The sequence below is a fragment of the Apus apus genome, chromosome 7 (genome assembly GCF_020740795.1).
Source record: "Apus apus isolate bApuApu2 chromosome 7, bApuApu2.pri.cur, whole genome shotgun sequence".
NCBI classification, from domain to species: Eukaryota; Metazoa; Chordata; class Aves; order Apodiformes; family Apodidae; genus Apus; species Apus apus.
The window spans coordinates 22305664-22329913 of record NC_067288.1 but is presented as its reverse complement, the minus strand read 5'-3'; the positions used below and the strand labels follow the sequence as shown (position 1 = coordinate 22329913).

Below are 24250 nucleotides of genomic sequence, written 5' to 3'. Positions count from 1 at the left end.
GGGAACGCCCAGGGGACTTTTTAATAACTAGCAAGGAGAGCTATTAAAGTGTTTTACTGCCTCATTAATACAGTCTAATCTCTGTGTATATCTTTAAAAAAAATTGGCTTGCTGGTGTTTTTATTGTGACAGAGGTGGGTGTTTTCTGGCACCAGCTGGGACCCTGCCTGCTGTATCTGCTTGTTTTCTTACCTGATACCGGCGCCGAGCAGCCCAAGGGCAGCCAAAGGCAGGGCCAGGCAGACTGCTCCTCCCTGGGCAGCAGTGAGAAGAGGCTGCAGATCAGTGCTGCAGGCTCTTTCCCACCCATGGGTGCTGTGCACCCCATTGTTGCACCCACCTTTCAACAAGGCAGAGGTCACCAGGGTGTTTCCCCATGGCAGGTCTGGGACACGTTGGATCTGCATGTACCTGAGGAAAGCCCAGAGGTGGGTGACCCCTCATCCAGGCAGTCCAGAGACACAGGATGGCAGGAAAACTGTGAGGTTCTTATCCACCCCTCCAGCTCCAAGGGCTGGGATTTGAGGGATACCCAGATTTAGGGTGTATGGGCCACTTAGGCTCCTGTAAGCCAGGCTGAAGAGTCCATGCCCAGGGGAGCCCCAGCAGAGGCTCATCTGTGGCAACACAGCTGCCCAACTGCCAGGCTCTAAATCCAGCAGAGGAATGGGCTGGGCATTTTGATTCTAAGGTTTTCTTCATTGTTTTTTTTTGTTTTTTTTGTTTGTTTTTTTTACCGCGGCCTAGCAGAAAGTGGGGAAATCCTGCTGAGTCTATCTGGCTCCAGCATCCACCCCTTCTTCTGCAAAAGTTCATGGTTTCCAAGCCAGGAGCCGGGACGGATGCTGAGGCTGGGATGGCAGGGCTGGATAAGCTGTTTGCATTTGCTTTGGAAAGGCTGATGTTTGTGTGAGCACTGGCGCTAATGGTTTTAAAGGGACCCACCCAGGAGCAAATCCCAACAGCCTGAAATCAGAACTGTGGCTCCTCCTACCCCACGCCAGGCTGGAGAAGTCTGTCCTACACCCAGAGCCACCCTGCACGTCCTGGGTGGAGGAGGCCACAGGAGCCAAAGCTGCAGCTGCAGAACAAGGGAAGCAAACAGATACCCCAGTGCAACTAATGGACCTGCCAAACAAAATTTGGGGCAGGAAGGGTGAAGCTGCTGTTTGTAGATGGAGTTGTAGTTCAGCTGAGCTCAGTAAGCCTCACCTCCTGAAAATCCAGTCATACCAGCATCCTCACTCCCAACAGATGTGCTCTGGTACTCAGCTGCTTCAGGAAGCATTATTTTAGGTGTCACCACCCTGGTGTGAGAAGAGACAGATTCCTGGACTGGTGGTCTGTGCCCTGCCTGCATTGCTTCTGGCAGCTCCAAGGCGTCTAGGGCTGGAGCTTCTCCCCTTCCCCTGGAAACCCCCTCCCAATGAGCTCAGCAAAGCACTGACAGCGCAGCCTGGGAGAAGTGCTATCATTTATTAAGCCAGCTATTTTTTGTCAAGAATTATTTTAACAGCACTGGAGGACATAGCCCATCTCCTCCCAGGACCCTCAGCTGATTCATCGCATGCAGGGCTATAAGGAAAGCGGGGGACAGCCAGACTTGGGGGACGTGGTGGCTCAGCAGCAGCAACAGAGCCACACAGGGAGCCACGAGCTGCTCGCAGGCAACAACAAGCCAAGCACAGCTGCTCCGAGGCAGGCAGGATGCTCATGTAGGGCAACCCTGTCCCATTTTGCTGGAATTCCCCCCAGGTCCTTGGCAGATGCCATCTCTGGGAGTTTTGGATGTTGTCCTGCTCTCCATATCCATTCAGGGAAGCCCTGAGGATCTGCAGGGGAAGGGAGGGTGCTTGGGGGTCTCAGCACGGAGGGTAGTTTCCACTGAAGGGACTGCTTCTGAGACACAAAGCTGAGCCTGTCATGCACCTGACCGCCTTCCTAACCACAGCCAGATCACATGTAGGAAATGCCACAGCAAGGTCTTCCCTCTCTCTTGGCTTCTCATTGACCTCAGCAGATGCTGTCCCCACTCCCACCACCCCAGCAAGGAAAGAGGCAGGCTGCAATCTGCACAGGCAGAGGAATGACAGCACTGTGGCTGAAGCAAAGCTGTCACAGCACTCGGCCACAGACAGACACACCAGAAGGTTGTGAAGCCAGGACCCTCCAGGCTCATCCACACACATGGAAGAGCCCCTCTCCTTGAAGCAGGGGGCTGCAGGATGCCCAGATCCTTCCCTGCATCGTCCAGTGAAGGGAGCAGGTCCTGCCTGAGCTCACACAGCTCCAGCTGCAAGCCATGCTCGACAAGCCAGCAAGGGACAAGGAGTGTGCTGGGAGGAATGGTGGGTGAGCAGTAAAAGGCACAGGCAGAAACCAAGGCTTTTAAAAAGGACAGAGAAGCTGTCTCCAGGGTCACTGCAGATCCACCCCAGCAGTGGAGCCTCGTGTTTCTGTTTGCTGGTGGGGGGCAGAGACCTGGCATTGTTCATCACAGGGATGAAGAATCCCAGCCATGACTCCCATCAAGCCGCATTAGGGAAAGTAATGAGCCTTTTGGAGTCTGGGCCCCACAGACCCTACAAGGCTGCCTATACGCTGCCACATCCCAGGGGTTCTGAAGGACCTGGTCCCAAGCTGGGAAACAGCCCAGAAACAAATTGGGAATACTGGATCTCCACCTCCCATCCAGTGCTTTGCCCTTCTCATATAATCACACAGGGAAGGGAAGTCTCCACCACTGGCCTTCCTTCGTGGGGCACGGAAAATGGCTCCCCAGCCCAACAGGAGCAGCAGGGTGACAGCCCTGATCATGCTTCAGATTGGCTTCACAGAGGTGTTTAAACCAGGCAGGGCTTCACCCACAGGGAAGGGGGTTTTAGCATCCACCATGTGCTGTGGCCAAACCCCAGGTGTCCCAGGTCAATTCTACCCTGAATGGACACTGCCCTTGAAGACGATGATGGAGATGAGCCCATCCAACAGGGGTGCCCTGCTTATGGTCCTGCCCTGCAGCTTGCACCAAACATGCTGGTGCCACTGAGCTTTGAATGCATGGGAGCATCTCCTACCCAATCTGGGTAGCCAGTTTGGGGGAAGGGTCCCCAGTTTTTGAAGAAAGGAGGCTGAGGATTAAAGCGGAAAGGTCCCAGAAGTCCTGCTGCCTCAAGTTTCCCCACCAGCTCCTCCCTGTCACCAAGATCAAGAACAACAGAGGAGTGACCAGCCACCTGCAGGCACCACCCCAGAGCAAAAATTAAGTTTGCAGGGACCCACTTCATCCCACCTCTCCCAGAAATTCACTGCAGGTCAGGCATCCTGCCCCTTAGGGCTGCATCACCAAACACTGGCAGGGAGTCCAACAAACAGTGCAACACCACCAAGCCAGCCTGTCCCCGCTCCCCAGCCACCCCAGCTCTTCCAAGCGGAGACAAAGTGAAGCAGAGCCAGGCAGTCAGGAGAGCTGGATTGGGAAGGCAAAGCCACAGGCTACAAGAATGTCACATCATCCTGAGACTGGAGCCAGCGCCAGTGGGCATCGTACTCCAGGTGCAGTTTGCTGTTGAGTTTGCAGTTCTCCAAGTCAGCCTCAGCTTTCCGAGACTTCCCACCCAGGTTCCCCTTCCCCAGCCTCTCCCCAGCCCCCAAAGGCAATTTGGTGTCTCTGCCTGGTTCCAAAGAGGAGGGCTGCTGGCCCAAATACCCATTGACCACCGGCGGCTCCTTAGCAATCCGGTGATCCTGGGGCAGCCCGGGTGGGGAGAGGTCCACATGGGGCCACTCATGCTCCGCTCTGCCCTTTTCTTGCTTTGCAAGACCCCTCTCAGGGTCGATCCTGACCCAATCCTGCTCTGCCCTGACCAGGGCTCTGCCTGGCATGGATGCAACGGTGGTTTCAGCGGCGTTTTGGGAATATTCATCCATGTCATCTGCCAGAGTGTCCAGGTAGCTACCAAGGGAGATGCTGTCCAGCCTGTCGTTGGGGTCCTGCAGGCTGTCCCAGCTGCCCCGCCGTGAGGCTGCCTGGCTTTCCACCAGGCTGTACTGGCTGCTGGTCAGGCTGCTGCAGCGGCTGGTCAGCGTGCTCCTCTCCTCCAGCAGCCACTTCACCGCCTCGATGCCCTCGTTCACCACCACCAGCTGCTGCAGGATCTTCACGTCGACCGCTCGCAGGTAAGCCTGGCAGGGAGATAGAGAGTGCAGGGCTTTTAGGGGGTCACCAAGGGGACCCTGGTGGCTGAGGGACCCAAGACCCAACCCATCCCGGCAGAGGTGTCACCGTGGTGGCCACAAGTCTCCCAAGGTGTTTGATGAACAGTACAGCATAGGGGAACACCCTGCAGAGAACCATCCCAGGGGACTCTGCAAGGCCTGAGGACACACTGTTAGGGACCAACAACTTATGGCACTCACTGGCTGTCAGTGCTCTTGGAGAAACAAATCCAGGGCACTTATGTCACTGTTCCTGATGGGGACAGAGGTAAGCACAGAAGTGGAGGCATTTGGTGCAGATCTAAGCCCAGAGCATCTCCCAAGCCCTGGGAGGCAGCAGGCAGGGCAAGAGGGACCAGGCAGGAAAGCACAGGGACATTGCTCAGATCTGGCTGGACCATCAACAGCTCTCAGGACTGTTTCAGCCAGGCCCCTTCATGTATTTACTTTCTAGGGTCTGATCCAAGCCTGGTGACAATGTGACACAGAAGGATTTGGAGCTTGAGACCCAAATCATTACCAAAACGGGGGAGGACAGTGCAGGGGAATGGGAATTGTGGATCACACCGCCCGCCCCTCGGGCTCCTGTCCCTCTGAGCCAGGGGAAGCTCTTTGCAAAACTTCAGTTGCTGCAGAAACATCTGTTTTCCTAACGGAAAGCCCCACATGCCAAGACATTCCTGTCTGTGTGATACTGGCCGCCGAAAGCCACTGGATTTCCCCTGCAGAGGATGCAAATATTTCGCCAGGAAAGGGAATAAGGCGGCAGCAGCGGTGGGGGGAGAAGGAGAGAAACCCACTGCAGGGCAGGTACAGGCAGCCTGGGAGCTGCAGGTGCCCATGGACTCCTTCACAAACACACCTCAGCACCAGCAACGCAGTGGAAATCCACAGGGTCCCAGTCCCTCGGGATCATTTCTAAGCACAGCGCCCAGTCCCCAGCATCCGGTGCCCTCAGAGTCACCTGCCCACCCACCAGTGACCCACCGGTCTCTGGGGACCCCCCATCTCCGGTCCCACAGCGAGCACAGTGACAAAAGCATCCGAGGAAGGAGCCTGGGAAAAACTCCAGCCAGGATTTTAACACGTGACACCCCCCAGTCCAGAGGACAAGAAAAAAACAAAGGGGGGACAATCTGTAGAGACCTGACACCAACTCCCTGCCCCTCCCCATGCTCCTCAAGCTGGATTTAAATAAAAAATAGCAGCCATGTGCCTGGACTGGGGCAGGAGCCAGCTTCCAAGTACAGAAACTTCCTTTCTAGGCAAGCTATTTCAAAAACTGCCTACATTGGACTTTTCTGCACACGCTGCTAAAGCATCTGGCCTTGGCAAGGGGAAGACGTGGGAGGAAGAAAGCTGGGAACCCCTGATGGGGGGTTCCCCATTTTTCTCTGTCTTGTACAACTGTGGCTGTCAGAGATGGCAGAAGAACCCCCCCGAGAGCAAAGGATGGGGAAATGCTCCCCACTTTCCATACTGTTTGCTGGAAAGTTGGCCATCGATTTGCTGCTACTTCAGGCCAGCCTGACCCCCCGTTGCGCCCCAAGAAACGCCCTCTCCAGCAAGGCAAAGTTAGTGCAGGAGGAGCCCAAGGTCCAGATGCTCTAGATGTGCTGATGGAAACACCACAACGACCCCCCGTACCTGTCCCAAAGCCTACACAGTGCTCCCCACATGGTGCCCACCAGCATCTGGACCTGGGGCAGCAGCAGCAGCATCCAGAGTGGAGGAAGGTGGCCATGGTTCTGAGTGTGTGGCACAGGGTGGAGGAGAATCACCCAGACCCCTGCTCCAGGATGTGACACCCTGCCCTGCTCCATGCCTCAGTTTCCCCATGCACATCCTGCAATACTCTTCTTCCTCACATCTGCAAATGGCCCTTCCTCTTTCAAAGGGGACACACAGGTGGAGCTGGGGGGACCATCATGCTCCTCCCCATGCTCTCTGGGGCAGGCACTGGTGGGGAGAGCATCTACAGGGGACACACAGTCCCACTCCCCCCCCCCCAGCACTGAGAAACCCACAGGCACCATCTCCCTCTGAGACATCCAGCCACAGGGATCAAACATTCTCCTTGAGCCAGCAGGCTAGAGTGGGAATTTGCTGTTTTCTCCTCCCACCAGCCCCTCCTAGGCCAGCTTCTCCTCTGAGCACAAGGTTTGCTGGGAGAGGAATTTCAGCTCCTGTTCGGGGGGATGGGGAGACAGGGGAACCCAGTGTGGGGTTTTGGGTAGCTGGGTGCCATTCCCTAGGTGTCCCCACTTCTTCACCGGCTGGTAAGAAGAGCCAGGGCAGAGAAAGGAAAAGCCTTTGTGAGCAGAAGTTACCAAAGCCAAGCCTTGCAGACCAGGGTCAAGACGTCCTCCTCCTGGAGCAGCCCAAGGACTTTCTCCTCCGGTCAGAGTGCGTCCCAGACGCAGGCACGGAGGGAGGGCGTAAGCTTTGGCATGGCTGAATTGCACGGGGGGGAGGGCTCAGGCTGAGGGGGTCTCTGGGGGGCCGGCAGGGATGCGGGTGCATTCAGACTATTTCCCACTGGAAACGATGGTGTGTGTGTGTGTGTGTGTGTGTGTGTGCGTGGGAGAGTCCCTTCCCCCAGCAGCACTTGAACCCATTGCCCAATCTCGCCACGTTTCCCTGAGGCGCAGGCACCGCCGGGATTTGCTCCTTCCATGGGAAGGAGGAGGCGAGGAAGCTGCCACCGGCACTCCCACGGTCCCTGGGAAAGGCTGCCACCGGAGCCCAACCCTTTACCAGCCGCTGGAGACGCCACAGCAGGAAGCAAACCCCGGGAAAGCTCCCGGCGATGCTTGTGCCTTGTCACCCAGGGGGTGACAGCCGTGGAGGGGAAGGGGACAGACCCGTCACGGTGCCCTTGGGGAAGGTCCCTGCCCTAAATCCTGATCCCCGGGACACCCCGGTACCCCACGGAGCCAGGGCCTGGGGGAGGAGGGACAGAGGGGGCCGAGGGACCCGGGGAGGATGCTGCGTGAGCCGGGGGACCCGGGGGGGGGATGCTGCGTGAGCCGGGGGACAGAGAAGGGCCCTGGGGAGGGGGAGTGTGAGCTGAGCTGGGGGCTGTTATCCCAAACAGGAAAGGGGAAAAGGCGGGGGGTGTCCTCAAACTGCAGGGAGGGTGCAGGGCACTACTGGGGGGCTGTTCCCGCGACGTGGCAGGCCGTTACCCCCGGGGGGGGCAGGTAGTTACCGGGCGGAGCAGTTACCGGAGGGATGGACGGCAGGCAGTGACCGGGGCGGAGGGCGCAGTTACCGCGGGGGTGCCAGGCAGCGCCCCCGGTGCGGCGGGACTCACCAGCTCGAGGCGTAGTGCCCGGAGGCGTTCGGCGAGCGGCGGGCGAGCGCCGCGGGCCGGTGCGGGCGGTGCGGGCGGTGCGGGGGCGGCGACAGTCCCGGCGGCGGTCCCGGCGGCGGCCCGCAGCCCCCGCAGCAGCCCGACGGGCGGCCGCTGCCCCACCTTGCCGGCCAGCTCCCGCAGCTCGGCGGGCAGCGCCTCCCCGCCGCCCTCCATGCGGGTGGGGGCGGCCGCGGCGGCCGCGCTGTCACCGCGCGCCGGCCCCGCCCCGCCCCGGCCCCGCCCCGCCCGCCGGCCCCGCCCCCACCTGCCCGCCCCGCCCCGCCCCGCGCACCAGCGAGTTCCGCCGGGCCGCGCAGAGCGGCGCTGGGGGCGGGGCTAGCGCTGGCCACGCCCCCGTGGCGTCTCTGCGGCGCCGGAAGCGGCCCCGCCCCGCCCCGCCCCGCCGGCCCCGCGCAGACCGTGAGTAGCGCGACCTGCCTTCCCCCGCCGCGCCGCGCCGGGCCGGGCCGCACCGCCCACCTCCCGGCTGCCCACCCCGCGCTCTCTGAGCTTCCCGCGATGCCGAAGCGCCTGCCCCACCCCCCGCCCTCCTCTGCCGCCGCCTCCGGCGTCGGGCTCGTGGCTCTCGGAGCGCCCGGTCCCCTTCGCCCCCTCTCCCCGCAGCCCTGGGCTCTCACGCCCCTCAAGGGCCCGGGGCGATCTCCCCGCGCCTCCCGCCGGCGCCACCGGGTCGCGCTGCCCTGCTGCGGGCCCCGGGAGCCCCGCGCCTCCTCTCCCCGATCCGCCCGGTCCCGCGGGGCGGGCCTGTGCTCCGCCGGGCTCCTGGCTCTGCCAGGCCTCCCCCTCCGGCCCCGGCCCGCTGGCTTGTGCGGGGAGCCCGGCCTCGCCTGGGGACGGCCGCTCTGCCCCAGGGTCTTCTGCGGGGCAGCTCTGGTCTCGCCTCCAGCCCTTCCGCTGCAGGTGGGGAGGCTGCCTGTCCCCGGCAGGGGCCCCGGGGGCCGATACAGCCGGTGAGGGCACTTCCACAGCGCCTGACTGCCCAGGGCGTGGCACCAGCCTGTGCCTCTCGGCCACTTATCTTTTCCAGAGAACCCCCCCCTGCAGCAGCCGCGCTGAGAGGTTGGTCTGGAGCAGAAGTCTTCGCTGCCCCGTGGGTTCAGGGGCTTCCCAGTGCTCTGCTCACAGGCCTCTGGAGAAGCCTGGCCCTGTGGGGCTGTGGATGCTGGCAGGCAGAGAGGCTCCGTGGGGCTTCTGCTTGGGGCACACGGGTGCCATTCGTGGCACGTGAGTGCCGCTGGTGGCCGCTGCTCCTGCCAAGCCCTGTCTTTGTTGAGAGCAGGGTCTGAAGCCCCTCACCTCCCTCACTCCGTGCCCATCCTGTCCCGTCAGGGAGCCCCGATGGGGACGGGAGCGGAGCAGAGCACGTCCTGACCCCTGCCTCACCTGGCTGCCCCCATGACTATGGACGAGTGGAAGCCCAACCCTGCCATCAAGCCCCACAAGAAGCGGAGCTGGTACCTGGCCTGGAAGTACAAGCTGATGAACCAGCGCGCGCTGCGGAAGCTGTGCCAGGTGAGCCGCCCGCGGGGATTAGGGAGGATAATCTGTCGGGTTTACTCCCTTACGGAGCAGCTGCGTGGGCAGAGGTGCATCTGCTGGCAGACCTGGGTGACCTAAGAGGCTGGGAAAGCATAACTTGTCCCTCAGAAAGCTACGTGCAGTGGCTTTGTGCCCATGTGTGGAAGGGTCTGACATGCCTGGCAGCTCCTTTCAGCTGCAAATAGACCTGGGTGGCTATGGCAGGAGATATAATTATCCAAGCATTCTTGGGAGGCTTTCAGCTAGAAACCTGACTGATTCCTCCCCTCTTGGTTCCAAACTTGTACATCAGGGCTTAACCTGCAGTGGGAAAACACCCCTACTCCGTTTGGTTTGCATATAAAATCTGGTATAAAGCACAACAGGTGGACGGAGAAAATAGGGCTTAGTAATGGGATCTCGTGCCCTGGAGGCAGCTGGTGTCTGGGAAAGCCACAGACTTGGTCGCTTGTGCTGTAAAGCAGTTAATCCTTGGTTCAGCCAGTGTCCTGGAGGGTGTCTGGGGGCATAAGGACAGGAGGAGTTTGGCCCATGGCAGTGAGCTCTTCTGTCACTTCTCTCCTTCTCTCCCTGGTGGTGGCTGGGGAGGTGCTGAGTTGTGGCTCTACAGTGAGCTGGGTGGTCCCTCCTGGCCTGGAGGCTGCTAGGAGAGCCCTGCAGCAGGGTTACCTTTGAGGGTGATGGCTGCTTGGGGCTTTGTGTCTTAAATCCAACAGCAAAGTCTTCCCTGGCTACATGACTGTCCAGGGCAGCATTTGAGCTCTCTGCTAGAGCTGTTCCTCAGAGCAGGGCTGCGGCTGCTGGGCAGGGACTTCGTCCTTGTGCAGAGCCCTGCAGTCACCACATGCTGCCATCACCTCTCCACCATGAAAAAGCATCTGGGCCCTGGCCTGCAAAGCTCCCTTGGTCAAGTAAAGAGAAGCTGCTTCAGCTGAGGCCTTGTCTTTCAGCTCAGGCCATCCTGCATCCCTAGCCAGCACTGCAGCTCTAAGACCATCCTCTTGGCCATGACCAGACGTGCTCTTGCAGCTTAAACCTGCAGGCATGTCATTTCCTAGTATGGGATGTTGGTGGTCCAAGGTTTCCTTTGTGGCTCTGTCTCAGAAGAGGTCATTTTAGCATGGAGTAGTTTCTGTTTTATGCTGAGTCCAAATACCAGCAGAAAGACTGAAACTGGGAAGACAAAACCAAGATGCAACTTAATAAACAAATGTGCTTGTAAAAATGATGTAGTGTTTTCTCCCTCCCCTTGTTCAGGGAACAGGACCATGGGAAATGGTGATGCTCGTGTTGAGGGTTCCCATGAAGTGCTCCATGAACCCTGGACCTTCCCGTAACATCAGCTGTTCCTTCTGTGTCAGCATCCATGTGGGTTGCCTTGGTTTGCTGCAGACAGGAAGGCTGGGGCTGCTCTGTCCAACCTGTAGCACAGTGTGGTTTTCCAAAAGAGACCTTAGCTTCTTGCCTTTGCCTTGCTTTAGTCACACAGCATTTCCTCTCCCTCTGAATATCCTGGATACATCCTCTGGTTGTGGAGGGAGAGACAAGAGATGCTGCAGGGGAGGCAGAGGTTAAGGTTACTGTGGGAGCTGTAACTCTGAATTACCAAACTCTGCATGAGGAGACCCTCAACCTTGGTGCAATATTTTAGCAGCAATTTGCCCACCAGTCTGGAAGCAGGGACATGTTGGTAGCAGATTAATTCACATATATCAAGAGTTCAGTGCCCTCCAGCTGATGAGAGCTTTTCACCCTAAAACTTGATCACCTGTATTTCTTTCTCTTTGCCTTTTCCCAAAAGAAAACAGGGGAAATGGCAGATGTCTGTGATCCCTTGCAAGATCTCCTTGGGTTGCCTGGCAGCCTCTGCCAAGGAGGTGACCTGATCGTGGGGTTGTTATTCACAAGTTGGTAACACAAAGCATCCTGCACTGTAGACAGGTGCTGTCCTCTTCCTGCTTGTGACTGTGATTGTGAACATCAAGCTGATCTTGGACACGAGGAGAGCTGCTTATGAGGAAGAAGAGGAGTCTGCACAGGACTATGGTAAGGGGCAGTGTCTTGCTTTTCTTTGGAAACAAGGAAACAGGAGGGTGGGAGGCAATTTATATGAGTTGGGGCAAACTTGTGACCAGCTACAGCATTAAAGACAGGTCTGTGCATGTGGGGTTAATAAAAGTGAATAGAATAGACTGTTCCCATTCCTGGTCTGTCTGTTCAAGGCTTCAGCATGTTTGGCTGCAGAGGTCTGTGTGGGGTAGCTGGGGCCAGACCTGTTGCCATTTTGGGTTGCCCTGAGCTGCTGTTCCTATAGATTCTGACCTATGGCTTGCTGGGCTGGGATACCTGGTGGGCATGACCCCCTTGGCTTGGCTGGCCTAGCACTGAGCAAGGACAAGCCAGAGGTGTCTTGGCTGGTTGAGACTGGGAATTTCTCCCCTGTAGATGATGAGATGCTGAATGTGGAGGTCCCTAGGCACCCTGTCAGCAACAAGAAGGTCTTGGATGTCGAGGTGTACTCCAGCCGGTCGAAGGTCTACGTGGCTGTGGATGGGACAACAGTAAGTGGTGGATGCTAAGTGTCCCAGTCAGCAGAGGATGAGTGGAGCTGAATGGGTGAAGCCTCAGTCAGCGGGTGGTGAGGACAACTCTGTGGCTGGTGAGAAGGTCAAGAGTGGATCCCCCTCCTGTCTACAGGATTGTGGAGGTGTTTTCCCACATTGTCTTCTACTCTGGCATCCGTCACTGCCACGAGCAAAGCCAAAATGTCACAGGAGACTTGCCCCTTGTTTGGGGGCTCTACTGAGCTGAATGGGCAGGGAATAAGAGATCTTGACATATGGTTCTTATTGCTTCTTGTAGGTCCTGGAAGATGAGGCTCGGGAGCAGGGAAGAGGGATCCATGTCATCGTCTTAAATCAGGCCACGGTAAAGCATCCCTGCCTGCCTGTGCTTGTCTTCCTTACTGGGCAGTGTTTTTCCTTGTTCTGTAACTGTTGGATGCCTGAGGCAAAGGGCAGCCAGGAGAGAAGTTCTGGAATGCTTGTTTGCCTGTAGTTTCCAGAGCTCAACATGGTCACCCAAAGTGTTCCAGCAGTGTCTCTTATGTGCTTGCCTAGCTGTCCCTGGGGAGCAGGCAGGAGAGGAGTTGTGAGGTTGGGTAATGCTGTCCCCTGGATCTCTGTGCACTTCACGTCATGCATGAAGGCCCAAGGGCTGAATTTCCAGAGGACTAACTCCCTGGCATACCAGAAAAGTAACTCATTGTGTTGCTCAGGCTTCCACGGCAGATTTCCATAATTCTGTGTCCTGGCTGCTTAGCATTCAAGATCCATCTGACGTTTGAATACCAACAGGGTCATGTGATGGCCAAGAGGGTTTTTGACACCTATTCTCCCCATGAAGATGAAGCCATGGTACTTTTCCTCAACATGGTTGCACGGGGCCGGATCCTGATCTTCACCATTAAGGTATGTGACCTTAGTGTCAAAAGAAAAAGTCAACTTGAGTCAAGATGCCCTAGAGCTCTTCTGGGCAGTTGCCTCCTGAATGTCATCAGGCATTCCCAGGGCTGATGTCACATCCCCACTGGGTTCTGCCTCCTGCCTGTATCACCTCCCTTGTCCTCTTTCTCCCACCTTATTACTACAGTTATTGCTGTGTGTCTAGGAAGGCAGGTGAGCAAAAAGCAGGTGTTTCAGAGTCTGCAGCAGTAAACAAGATGTTAGGTGGAGAATGGACATGATGATATGTAAGGATGTGGTGGGACCCTTCTGGGTCCTAGTTACAGACTTTGGGGGTAAATGTGGAATGTGCTAGCTTTGGGCTGCTGTGTGAGCAGCACTGTGCTCCTTCAAGGTTTCAAGTTTAGCTGTGTGAAATGTTGCTGAACACATGGCCCTGCTTGAGAACAATTTGATCTTGATGAAACAGGAGTCCACAACTCCTCTGACCTCCATGTGGGTCACAGTGAAGCCACTGGGCAGGTTTAGTGGCACAGAGGCCTTAGGAGCCTGCTCTTGAAGTTTTCTGGCTCAGCTGGTTCAAGGGTAGGAGAGATCCCGGTACCTCTTTGCTATTGGTGGGAGATTTTCCTTGTCTGCATGAGGAGACAGAGCTCAGCTGCAGGGTTGTGTTTTGTTGCAGGATGAAGGCTCCTTTCACCTCAAGGACACAGCCAAGAATGTCCTGAAAAGTCTGGGGAGCCAAGTTGCACCATTCCTGAGCTGGAGAGACATGTGGACATTTGTGGGGAAGAAGGGAGGTGAGTCTAGCACAGGCCAGGAGAGGGTTCATGGCTCCTTTTTTGGGGAGAAGTCAAGAGAAGATAAGCCCAGTCCATCCCCAGCATGCTGTGTGAGCAGAGAGCAAGTTACAGAGAATGGCAACTCCATTCCTGGGGGTGAGGGAGGGGATGGAAGCAAAGCATGGCCCATCAGCAGTTCACTGGAGGCCAGTGGGAAAAGGTGCCAAGCTGCCACACTGAGCTACAGCCTCTGGTCATGCCCTGACACAACAGGGATGGGCCCTTCCAGGCAATCCTGACTCTGTGTCCCTGCTCCAGGGGAAGTATACGGGGAGAAGCATGCCAAGTCACCTGCCCTGTCAACGTGGGGTGACCCTGTACTGCTGAAGACAGAAGTTCATCTGACATCTGTGGAAGGTAGGAAGTGCTCTGCAGTGCCAGATGTTTGCCTGCTGCTCTTGGTGGTTTTATGTCAAAGTCAAGGGTCTGTCAGCAACATCCAGGATGGATTTAAGGCTGTTTGTGATGGGGATGGTAACTTTTAAAATGGGTCCAGCTCCCTTTCTTCCTGCTCCCATGGCAATTCCAGGCATGGCTGATGAGAAAGGTGAGGGAGAGGAAGTGGAGACATGGTCAGGCCATTTGTCACCTCTCAAAACCAGGCCTGATCCACTCTTTTTTCAACTGTTGGCCTTGAACATGGCCCATTACTCAGAGAGGCCATATGATGGGAGCAGCTTCTGAATAGCTCCTGTGGCTCTATCCCACATCCAGAAACGTTGCTTGATCATAGTAATAAGGACTGGCTCAGTGATGGCTGAGCCCAGAGCTGTCTGTGTCACAGAGCAGCCTGGAGCACACAAGGTGAGGCCATGGGGATGAGCAGTCTGTTTTTCCTGCTTGGTGCCTCCAGAAGCCGAGTGCCATTGGCCCGACACCGAGCTGAACCGCCGCAGGAAGAGGTTCTGCAGCAAAGTGGAAGGTTACGGAAGCGTCTGCAGCTGCAAAGACCCCACACCCATCGAGTTCAACCCTGACCCTGTGAGTGCAGGGGCTGAGTATTTGGGGAAGGCTCCAGCAGGGAGGGCTGGGCTGGATCAGGTGTGCTTGTAGCTCATATGCAGTGGCCTGTCCTTAAGAACCAGCTGGGTGGTGCAAACTGTCCCTGGGCAAGCTCTTGACCCCAGCAAAGGTACGGTCATGCTGTGGAAGAGAAGTTCCCTTGCCCTGCATCTCCCCTGAGCTGCCAGGTTACCATGGCTTTAGGAACCTCAGCTTGAGCAGCAGAGTACGTTTGGAGACAGAGCAGCTGTAGAATCATATAATTGTTTTGGTTGGAAAAGACCTTTAAGAGTGTCAAGTCCGACCATTAATCTAGCAATTCCAAGTCCACAACGACCTTTGAGCTGTCCTTGGCACAGTCTGAAGGGTCTGGACAAAGATCTGCAGGTGGTTACAGGTTGGGTTTGGGAGCTGGGTCTGAGGTGGGATGAAATGGGGAAGCTGGCAGGGTCTCCAGCAACGCTGAGGGCAGTCCTGGTTGGTCAGTGTGGTCCTGAGCCAAGGGGCAGGACTCTGCAGCCCCACTGTTGAACAGCGGGACAAATCCCTACCCCTTGGATCCTGCTCTCTGGCATGTCCTCCCCCAGCCCCACTCACACACATTGTTCTCTTGCAGCTCAAAGACAATAAAGTCTTTGATGTGCCTGTAGCTGTTATTGCAGGGAACCGCCCCAACTACCTGTACAGGTAAGCACTGCCAGGGGACACAGCTTCTCTGCTCTGCACCTCAAGACCAGGAGTGGCCCAAGCCTTCCCTTCATCCAGCTGGCAGGATCCAGCCTCTCCCAGGGGTTCCACAAGGGATATGGGTGGACCTGCTTGGACAGATCCCAAAGTCCTTAGCCATGGGAAGGGGAAGAGCACAGGGGTAGCAGGTCCTGTTCCCCTACTGTGCACCCTATCCCCCACCTGAAGGGATTTCCCCACCTGAAGGGATCCATACCCCCTGCTGGACCCCTGGGCCCACTGGGGCTGTGCTGTGCTCAGGCTGCTCCATCTCTCCCCAGGATGCTGCGCTCCTTGCTGTCGGCTCAGGGTGTCAATCCACAGATGATCACAGTCTTCATTGATGGGTACTATGAGGTGAGAGCACCCCCAGAGGTCCCTGTCACCACCTCTTTGGTCCCTCCTGCTGAGAGGATGTCGTGCTGGCCCAGTGCTTGATGGGTGGTGGGCTATGAGCCTCTTCCCCCTATCTCCTGCTGTGGGTCATGCTGCTTTTTCCCTCTGCTGCACAGTCAGTCAGCTCAGAGTGTGGATAAAGCTGCTTTGGCCTTTCCCAAAGCCCAGGTTTTACATCCCCACATCAGAAAGGGGCTGGTGTGCAGGAGTGAGGTGGTCATGCTTTGTTCTCCACATCCCCTTTTCTTGCTTCATGACTATCACCAGCCCTTTGTTTAGGGTCAGGGTGTAACAGCTCCCATCCAGCTTCCTTGCATGAAGCAGAACAAACCAGTCCAGTTGTACCTGTCCATCCCTACTCTTCAGTAAGAGGTAGATAGACCCAAAATGGTCTTTTCGCAAGAGTCATGAAAGCTGAGGCCAGGAAGAGGAGCTTGCTAGCCCTCATCTCTGCAGCAGCCCATGAGGTATTGTCTGGTTGCCTTGTGATGGAGACTGGAAAGGGAACAGGCTTGTTCCTTTGCAGGCATCTCCCACCACTGCCAGGCTGTGGGGCTGGGGGAGCTGGTTTGTTTATGCAGGCTCTTACTGCAGTACATCAGAGTGGTTAAAGATAGCAGCATCCACTGCCATGGCAACCAGAGCAGCATCCCTGGGCTATGAGGGGGCAGCCTGGATGCTTGTGCTGCCATGCTGGATGCCAGGGAAAGGGGGAATGGTTGGTCTAATGGGAGCTCCTTCTCTCCTTTGTGGGTAGGAGGTGGGATGGACAGTAAGGGGATGGAGAAGGCCTTGGTGAGGCCTTCTTGGGACAGAGATATGTCAGCCCAAATGTGGATTACTTCTGCCCCCAGTGTGGGTGTGTTTGGTCAGAGAGGTCCCTTTCTTGGCGACTGAGAGAAAATGAAGTTGTTTGTGGTCTCAACATTAAGCAGTTCTTAGGTGTTCCTGGCTCTATACCTGCCTACTTTCCACGCTGTGGAAATGGGGGCCTGGGAATTCTGGGCACCTCAGATATTCTTGGATACAACTTTGCATCTGCAAACTAGCAGGGCTGACAGAAACTTACGGTGATACTTAAGGACTGAAAAGCCAAGAAGATTTGACAAGTTCCTTGCTGTGGGATCTGCAACACAGCATCATTTTGAGCCTCACTTGCCCTCAAGAGGACAGCTTTGTGCAGGGGATCCCACAGGCATATTATTCTTGTTCCAGGGAGCTGACACTGGCAGGGGTGGGAAGAATGTGTGGAGACCCACGTGTTTGATGACCCTTGTACCTTCCCCTTGCAGGAGCCAATGGATGTCGTGGAGCTGTTTGGCCTCTCAGGAATCCAGCATACCCCCATCAGCATTAAAAATGCCAGAGTTTCCCAGGTGAGAGGGCTTTCCCAGATCCTTAGAGAGGCTTAGCCCTGCATCTGTGCCAGGCTACCCCCCTCCCTGTGGTCAGGGTTGATGTTATCACTGGCAGCATCGTGTCTTTTCTTGCAGCACTACAAAGCCAGTCTGACTGCAACCTTCAACCTGTTCCCGGTGAGTGACACCTCTGCCTGCACCTTGTCTGGCTGCTTCCCCACAGGAGCAAGGCAATGCAGGGTTTCCCTGGGATCATGGCAGCTGTGACCCCTGTCATGCAGGCGCTTGAGTTGGTCCTGTCTGGCAGGGAACAATACAGGGAGACACTGCTTGGTGTCTGCTTTTTCCTGGTCCTATCCTCCTGACAGCTCTCCTTGCCCTACAGGATGCTAAATTTGCTGTGGTTCTGGAGGAAGACCTTGACATTTCTGTTGACTTCTTCAGGTAAAGCTATGGGTCCCTGAGCTCCTGTTTGGGTGGGGCCTTTCTGGCTGTTCAGGAGAAGCCAGATCCCTGCTGTGCTGTAGCTCACTTGTCCAAAGCTGAGCATTTCCCAGGCAGCAGCTGTAATTGAGCTCTGCCTGCAGAAGGTTTTGAGTCCACTGTCCTGGCACTCGGTGCAGGGGGACTTCAAGGTCTGGGATCTCTTCCTGGTTTGCTTCTTAGGGACAATGATCCATTCTGTACAAAAACAGTTAGGACTTCTCCATGGCAAGAGGAAAGGGGCAACATCTCCAGGGCTTCAGTTCTTTCATAAGGAGGATGGACCCTGATGGAGCAGGAGACAGTGTTGTCCCTTCTCCATGATTAGATACAGCTTAGTTGGTTTGGGTGCTCTTCCCCTGATCTCACACCGACATCGTGGTTCAGATGGTCCCAGCAGTGGGGGGGTGGCTTGTCCCTTTTTGGAGAATTTGCCTTGGTTTGCCTGAGGGAAGGATGTTTGACCAGGGACTGGGCAACTCTTTCCTCAGCTTTCTGAGCCAGTCAATACACCTTTTGGAGGAAGATGAGAGCCTGTACTGCATCTCAGCTTGGAATGACCAGGTGGGTGAGTGAAGGTGGTGGAGCAGGGACATGTCTGCCCTGCATTGTTCCTGTGTCAGGGTGGGGTCCAATTTCTGTCTGTAAAGTGTGATGTTCACCCACCATGATCCTAAGTGGTTCTGTCCCCCCAGCCCTGAACTGTTCCTGCAAATCACCACCTTGTTTCTGCCCTGTGCTTCCCAACGGCTGTCCCTTGCTCCCCATGCTGGAGGTCTCCATGCTCCATGGAGCAAGTTGCCTCCTATTTTGGCAGGGTAGGGGTGCATGCAGGGTGCTGAATGCTCCCCTTAATGTGGCAGGGCTATGAGCACACAGCTGAGGACCCCTCGCTCCTGTACCGTGTGGAGACCATGCCAGGCCTGGGCTGGGTGCTCCGCAAGAGCCTGTACAAGGAGGAGCTGGAGCCAAAGTGGCCAACCCCTGAAAAGGTGAGTATCCTAGAGGAACCCTGTCTTCTGCAGCCCCATATCAGTCTGTCAGCAGCCCCTGATCATCACCCAGTCCCTGTGGGTACAGCTCTTGGAGGAGCCCTTGCTCTCCCTGAGCTTCCACTGGGAAGGATGCCCAAGCAGAATGGATTAGGGACAGTCAATAACTTAAGGATCACATAACCAGGCATGGAGCTGCCTGGAACAGCCCAGGCAGGCTGGGGCCAAAGGGGCTAGAGATGGCATGGGCAACCAGAAAGGTCCCTGGATGGGCCACATTACCAAATCATGTCCTCAGACCTGAATGTGAGTGGCAGTTTCCCCTCCTCAGCTCTGGGACTGGGACATGTGGATGCGGATGCCGGAGCAGCGGAAGGGCCGGGAATGCATCATCCCTGACATCTCGCGCTCCTACCACTTCGGCATCGTGGGGCTCAACATGAACGGCTACTTCCATGTGAGTGACCTCCCTCAGCCCCCAGGCCCTGTCCTGGTGCTGAGCTCCAACTCAGCCACCTTTCCAGGTAGCAGAGGTGCTTGAGGTGACCTCTAAATGCTGCTGACTCCAGACCAAACCCTGTTTCCTTCATTCCTTTCTCTCTTCCTCCCAGGAAGCCTATTTCAAGAAGCACAAGTTCAACACAGTTCCAAACGTCCAGTTTAAAAATGTGGAGAGGTGAGTGCTGGTCAGAATGAGATCTGGATGAAACAGTTGCTTGACCTGCCCCTTGTCCCCTTGTGCTGGGGATGTCTCACTTCCTTCTGGAGCAACAGCCATAACCTCCAGCCCCTGGGGAATGTTTGCAGTGGGTTTTGTGAAGTTGGATTCAGCCACCCTGTGCCACTGATGGACATGTTGAAGGCTCACCTGTTTCTGTCTCATCCTCCAGGTTATGTGGCAGTCTCTGCTCTCCAATCATTGGTTCTAACCTACCTTTTTTTTATTACACTGGGGCAGTTTTAAGACTGGATCATTTTGGGGTGATCCCTGCTTGTCAAGCTATCTGTTTCTGCCCTGATCTCTGCTCTCTCCTCCAACAGCTTGAGGAAGGATGCTTACGAGACTGAAATTCATCGGCTCCTGGGGTAAGTGCCTTCAGGACAGTTGGGAGACCATGGGGCATGCTGAGTGAACCAACCAGTCCAGAAGAAAGGGTGGAGGTGGCCTTGGCATCCCCAGGCACCACTTGCCTGTCTGAAGTGCCCTGCAGTGGGAGCAGGGAGGAGGTGAGGTCCGCTCTCACTCCCTGTTCTGTTTCCACAGTGAGGCTGAAGTCTTGGACCACAGCAAGAACCCATGTGAGGACTCTTTTGTGCCCGACACTGAGGGCAAGGTCTATGTCATGTTCATCAGGATGGAGCAGGAAGCAGATTTCGCCACCTGGACTCAGCTTGCCAAGGTGAGGCCCTGACATAGCCGGTCCTGACCCCTGCCCTGATCTCAACATTGCTGGGGAACATCTGATGCCTGTTCTTGGGTTTGTCCATTGCCTGGGATTCAGCTCAGCAAATGGATTCTTGCTGCCCTTGGGTGGTATTTAAGCTTTTGGTGTTAACAGAAGCACTGGGTAATCCAGGGCAGATGCTTGGCTGGTGGAGATTAAATCCTATGACCTTGTGTGGGACCCCAGGGTCTGAGCTTTTCTGGATGGTGGAGGTGGTGGTCAGACCCCCTGTCCTGAGGCAGGGATGGGAATGGGTTCCCCCTCTTCTCTCACGGATAGTGACTGGGGTGGTGCTGTCCTGCACCTCCCCAGTCACTGTGCTATCCCCTCTGCTGTGTCATGGTGAGGGGCAGCAGATGTGGCTTTTCCCTTGCCAGGGGATATCTGGCCCTGGTGTCTGTCCCCAGACTCTGATGCCCCTCCCCACCATCCTAGTGCCTCCACATCTGGGACCTGGATGTCCGTGGGAACCATAAGGGGCTGTGGAGGCTCTTCCGCAAGAAGAACCACTTCCTCGTGGTGGGGGTCCCTGCCTCCCCCTACTCGTAAGTACTGGGGCCACAGCAACTGGGGTAGTTCTCTCCCATCCTTACAGCACTGTCCCCTGCCGAGGGCACTGCATCATCTGCTTCTGTCCCAACCCAATCCTGGGACATATCGCCTCCCTTCTGAATCATTGGGGTGGAAGGGGGACAGGATTTGTGTCTAGGGCTGGAGGATGTCCTAGTCAGAAGGAGGTCACTCCAGGAAGGCAGGCAGTGCTGCTGGGAGTGGGGGTCCTGAGGGAGACCACCACATCTGCCTGCTCCCATGCAACCTCCTCACCTGCAGGTCCAAGAAGCCCTCATCAGTGACACCAATCTACATGGAGCCCCCTGCCAAGGAGGAGGGGGCAGTGGCAGTGCCAGCGGTGGCTGCAGCAGAGCAGACGTGAGACTGGCAGCTGGGAAGCGAGGGAGACTGGGAGAAGATGGAGACCTCCATGGTGCAGAGACAGGTGGCAGCAGCTCTTGGAGGCTGGTGGCAGGACACGGACTCCCATTTCAGCTTGGGCTCCCTCCAGCCCCCTGTGGTGGTCTCCCTCTCCCTCACACTGGACAAGGTCCTTCCCATCCCAGGAATTTCATTTTTTTTTAACAGAGACTCTTTACTAATGCTGCTCCTGTTGCACCCTGGCTGGGCAAGGCTGGAGGAAGGAGATACTCAGTTGGGGGCTAAAGGGGGCCTTGAGAAACACCTCTGCTTCCCTTTTTGGTCCCTAAGTCCTGAGAAGGCAGCATGCTTGGGTGGAAGTGCTGCAGCCTGCCAGCTGGGTGTTTATTTATTAACTCTTCCTGGCTGGCTTCATCCCCAGCGGTGAACACTGTGGTGAAGAGGGGATCATCCAACATTTCTTCTATCTTCTGCGCAGTGGATGCACCTTGAAGACTGTATGCTGGGTTGGACATCTCCCTGCACGCCGGCTTTGCTTCTTGGGCTGCAGCAACTGGTGCAGCCCCAGCTCATAGGCAAAAGGGAATGCTGAAGAGGAGCTGAACTTGCTGTGGATGTGTAGGGGACACCCTGTACCCAACACGAGGGTGGTCAGGTGCCCCTTTACCTGTGGTTCTGGGAGCTGGAGGTGACTGTAGATGGAAGCAGGTCACCATCTTCACTCACCTTCACTCTGGGGAGCACCAGCCCAGCCCTCTTGAGTCATGGGAGAGGGGGTGTAAGTGCCTTGCAGAGCAAGATGGGAGCAGCCAGCAAGCATCCCCCTGGCTTCAGGGGCAGGATGGACTGGGGTCCTCTGGAGTGAGAGGTGCTGTGCTCTGGTGTGATCCTTGCCTGTGGTACTGTACCCTGCCTTTCCCTCCTTCCTGGCCAGCTCTTGCTGAAGGCAGAGCAGGTTTGTTCTCCTGAATATTCCCCTTCACCATGGTATCTTGCTAGCAGGGAGGCAGTGAGCTGAGCTGGGATGGGCAGCCTGACTGTCCTGCTGTGGTACACCCCTTCTGGGTAGGGAGAGGAAGGGGTCTCTAACCTTTCTCCCGTGCCTTAGGAAGGACTCCAGGGCCCCCTCCTGCCCCCAGTCATTTGGTACCAATATTCCCTCCCCCATTGGGGGCAGTCCTGGTTCCCTTGCTGAGTGTATCTCCCTGTCTTATCCATGCAGCAAGAGATCTGTTCTCTGTCCGGCTTCCTCAGGCTTGGGCAGGAATGCTATGCTCTGGTTTGCCTTTGGGAAAAGGATTTGCTGCTCAGCCCCTTTTGCTGTGGTCGCAAGGGCTCTTCCCCTTCATTTTCTCACTGTGAACTGAGCATCGGGGTCTACACTACACTAACTTATTTATTTATTGCTTGTGGGGAGGGGAGGATAGGAGGAAAGCAGGGTGGAGAGCTGGGAGCTCTCAGTCTGTGGGAGGAGTCATGGAAGGTTTGTCTCTTGTCCCTTTGGCTCCATCCTCTGTTCCCCTTCTTCCTCCTTTGTCCAGCACAGGAAATCTGCTCCTCTTGGGCCAAAATGAGCTCTGTGTGGATGCAGCACAGCTCTAGTGTGGCTGCAGGGACTCCAGCCCCTGTGGTCCCTTACACGTCTGTCCCAGCAGCAGGGACAGGATGGATGTAGAAGGGAGACGAGAGTGCAGGTTGGCACCCTTGAGATGGTGGTACTGGGCTTGGGTTCAGCCCTGCCCTTGTCTGCCACCCCCAGTGCTGCCCTTTGCTGGAACTCTGCTCTGGCAGCCAGTGGGCAGGTGGCCTCTCTGCAGGTCCTTTTGGCACGATGGGAAAGGGAATCTGTTTCTTCCCGGGGAAAACAGCTTGCTCTCCATACCCTGCTTCAGAAAAACTTGCACAGCTCACCACCATGATGCCCTTTCCTTGGCATCCCTGTTCCCAAGGCCCTGTTCCCCTTCTCCCTGAAACTAAATGCACCCCTTTCCTTTCTTCTCTGGCAGGGCTCAGGCTTGGCTTCCTCTCTCCTCCTGGGGCTGGGGAAGGTGGTCCTATGGCCAGGGAATGGCTAAATGCAAGTTCTCTTCTCTTCTGCTGCCCTCCTGGCCATGACCAGAGGGCTGTGGCTCCCTGCTCTCAGCAACAGCAGGACTTGACTGGTGGGCTTCAATCTCTCCCCTCTCTGCACACTGCCATGGGCCTGCTGGCTGCTGTTCTCTGTCCCTCCCTGTTCCTCCAGCGAGGCTCTGGTGCAGCAGCTGTGGTAGGACTGGGTGCGTGGGCATCCCCAGGGCTTGCTGCTTTCTGGATCAAATTATTTTTTCAAGATTAAACATTGCAAAGCTGTTGAGCCTCATTGTATTTCATGGCTGGCCTGCTCTAGAGTCCCTGGCATGTGGCCATCTGCTGTGAAAGAACAGACCCCTGTCCTCTGGCACCTCTGCCCTGTGCACTGCAGGGCTGGTTGTGGGCTAACAGTGGCCCCAGGCACTTGCCCTGCATCTCCCCTGCCAGTAGAGGTCCACTGTGCTGTTCTCAAGCAGCTGGCACAGGTGTGTGAGCTGTTTCCTCCTCAAGCTTTATCACCTTTATCTTCAGCAACCAACAGAAACTGACCAGATGAATGGGGACTTGTTTGGTGTAATCAGCCACTGTGCTCCCACCCCCTGCAACCTCCAGGTGCTGTCCTCAGAGAAATACAGACCTTCTGGTTTGGTGTCCCCTCTGGGGTCAGTGGGATGAAGTGTTTACTTGTCCTAGGTGGTGGGCAGCAAGCCTCCAGCCCCAGTGTTTGCACCCCACCATCCAGCAGTCTGAGCCCTGTAGGGCTGGGCTGCATTTCTGGCCTCTGGTAGATTTGGGTTTCTTTCCTTTGAGAGAAGTGGGGTCTTGGAATAAGGACCCCAAATTGTGGGTTCCCAGGTCTCACCTGGTCCCACCATGCCCCCCTCCCCCCCAAAGCCCAACCTCCCTGGCTTTGTGCAGCCATACAAAGGAGAACCTGTCTGGGCTGCTCTGTGTCCCAGGAGCTGGCTGATAATTAAACAAAAGCAAAATAGCCTTGGCATGAAACTTGACCTTTGCAGAGCTTGGTGGGGGTGGAGGAGAAGGGCAATTTTGCATAATTGCTAGTGGTGGTTATTTTTATGCGTTATGCTTGTTGGAGAGGGATCTCTATGCCAGGGAGGGAGAGTCCCCATGCTCCGATGATGGGCTGGGGTGTGGGATACAAGGTCCAGGTTGACCCTTCCTGCAGCACATTGGTCCCTCCGTGCCCCACAGATGGAAGGAAGCACCCTCCAGCCAGCATCATCCAGGATACCAGACATGGTTCCCTCTGACAGCGGGATGTAAATGCTGGAAGTGCTAGGACAGTGCCTAGGGCATGATGGCCCCGTCCCCATCTGTGAGTGGGCGGAAGTGACACTGCTCAGGCCACCTGCATCCCAGCTCACGGAGCTGATGCCTGATTT

The 24250-nt window shown here is 56.4% G+C and overlaps 2 protein-coding genes across 6 annotated transcripts; one reads left to right on the top strand and one right to left on the bottom strand.

The window, feature by feature from the left end:
* Positions 1–1462: 1462 nt before the first annotated feature.
* Positions 1463–7792, bottom strand: LURAP1 (leucine rich adaptor protein 1). Its single transcript, XM_051624975.1, has 2 exons — positions 7532–7792; positions 1463–4182 (listed from the first exon to the last, which is right to left on the bottom strand). The coding sequence occupies exons 1-2, from the start codon at positions 7745–7747 to the stop codon at positions 3493–3495; spliced, it is 906 nt and encodes a 301-aa protein (XP_051480935.1). The 5' UTR covers positions 7748–7792; the 3' UTR covers positions 1463–3492.
* On the top strand, positions 6598–23127 carry POMGNT1 (protein O-linked mannose N-acetylglucosaminyltransferase 1 (beta 1,2-)). Of its 5 annotated transcripts, none has more exons than XM_051624974.1 (22): positions 6598–6615; positions 8924–9106; positions 11071–11179; positions 11579–11694; positions 11996–12061; positions 12490–12603; positions 13280–13397; positions 13698–13796; positions 14293–14420; positions 15058–15128; positions 15449–15524; positions 16856–16939; positions 17057–17098; positions 17307–17365; positions 17896–17968; positions 18268–18396; positions 18728–18853; positions 19008–19072; positions 19438–19482; positions 19661–19796; positions 20277–20386; positions 20673–23127. In XM_051624974.1, exons 2-22 carry the CDS (start codon positions 8990–8992, stop codon positions 20773–20775), a joined length of 1986 nt encoding a protein of 661 aa, XP_051480934.1. In that variant the 5' UTR covers positions 6598–6615; positions 8924–8989; the 3' UTR covers positions 20776–23127. The 5 variants fall into 5 exon arrangements, 4 of the variants coding, with proteins under 4 accessions (XP_051480934.1, XP_051480932.1, XP_051480933.1 ...); XM_051624972.1 differs by lacking the exon at positions 6598–6615 and adding an exon at positions 7941–7993; XR_007890042.1 differs by lacking the exon at positions 6598–6615 and having other exon boundaries at positions 8403–9106; positions 20673–21729; positions 22781–23127.
* The last annotated feature ends 1123 nt before the right edge of the window (positions 23128–24250 follow it).

Excerpts from the sequence above, each read along its gene's own strand:
- LURAP1 (XM_051624975.1), bottom strand. The coding sequence starts at position 7,747 with ATGGAGGGCGGCGGGGAGGCGCTGCCCGCCGAGCTGCGGGAGCTGGCC. Across the intron at positions 4,183-7,531 it reads GGGCACTACGCCTCGAGCTG|GCTTACCTGCGAGCGGTCGA; the intron begins GTGAGTCCCGCC and ends TCTCCCTGCCAG.
- POMGNT1 (XM_051624974.1), top strand. The coding sequence starts at position 8,990 with ATGACTATGGACGAGTGGAAGCCCAACCCTGCCATCAAGCCCCACAAG. Across the intron at positions 13,398-13,697 it reads ATTTGTGGGGAAGAAGGGAG|GGGAAGTATACGGGGAGAAG; the intron begins GTGAGTCTAGCA and ends TCCCTGCTCCAG. Across the intron at positions 18,397-18,727 it reads AGTGGCCAACCCCTGAAAAG|CTCTGGGACTGGGACATGTG; the intron begins GTGAGTATCCTA and ends TCCCCTCCTCAG.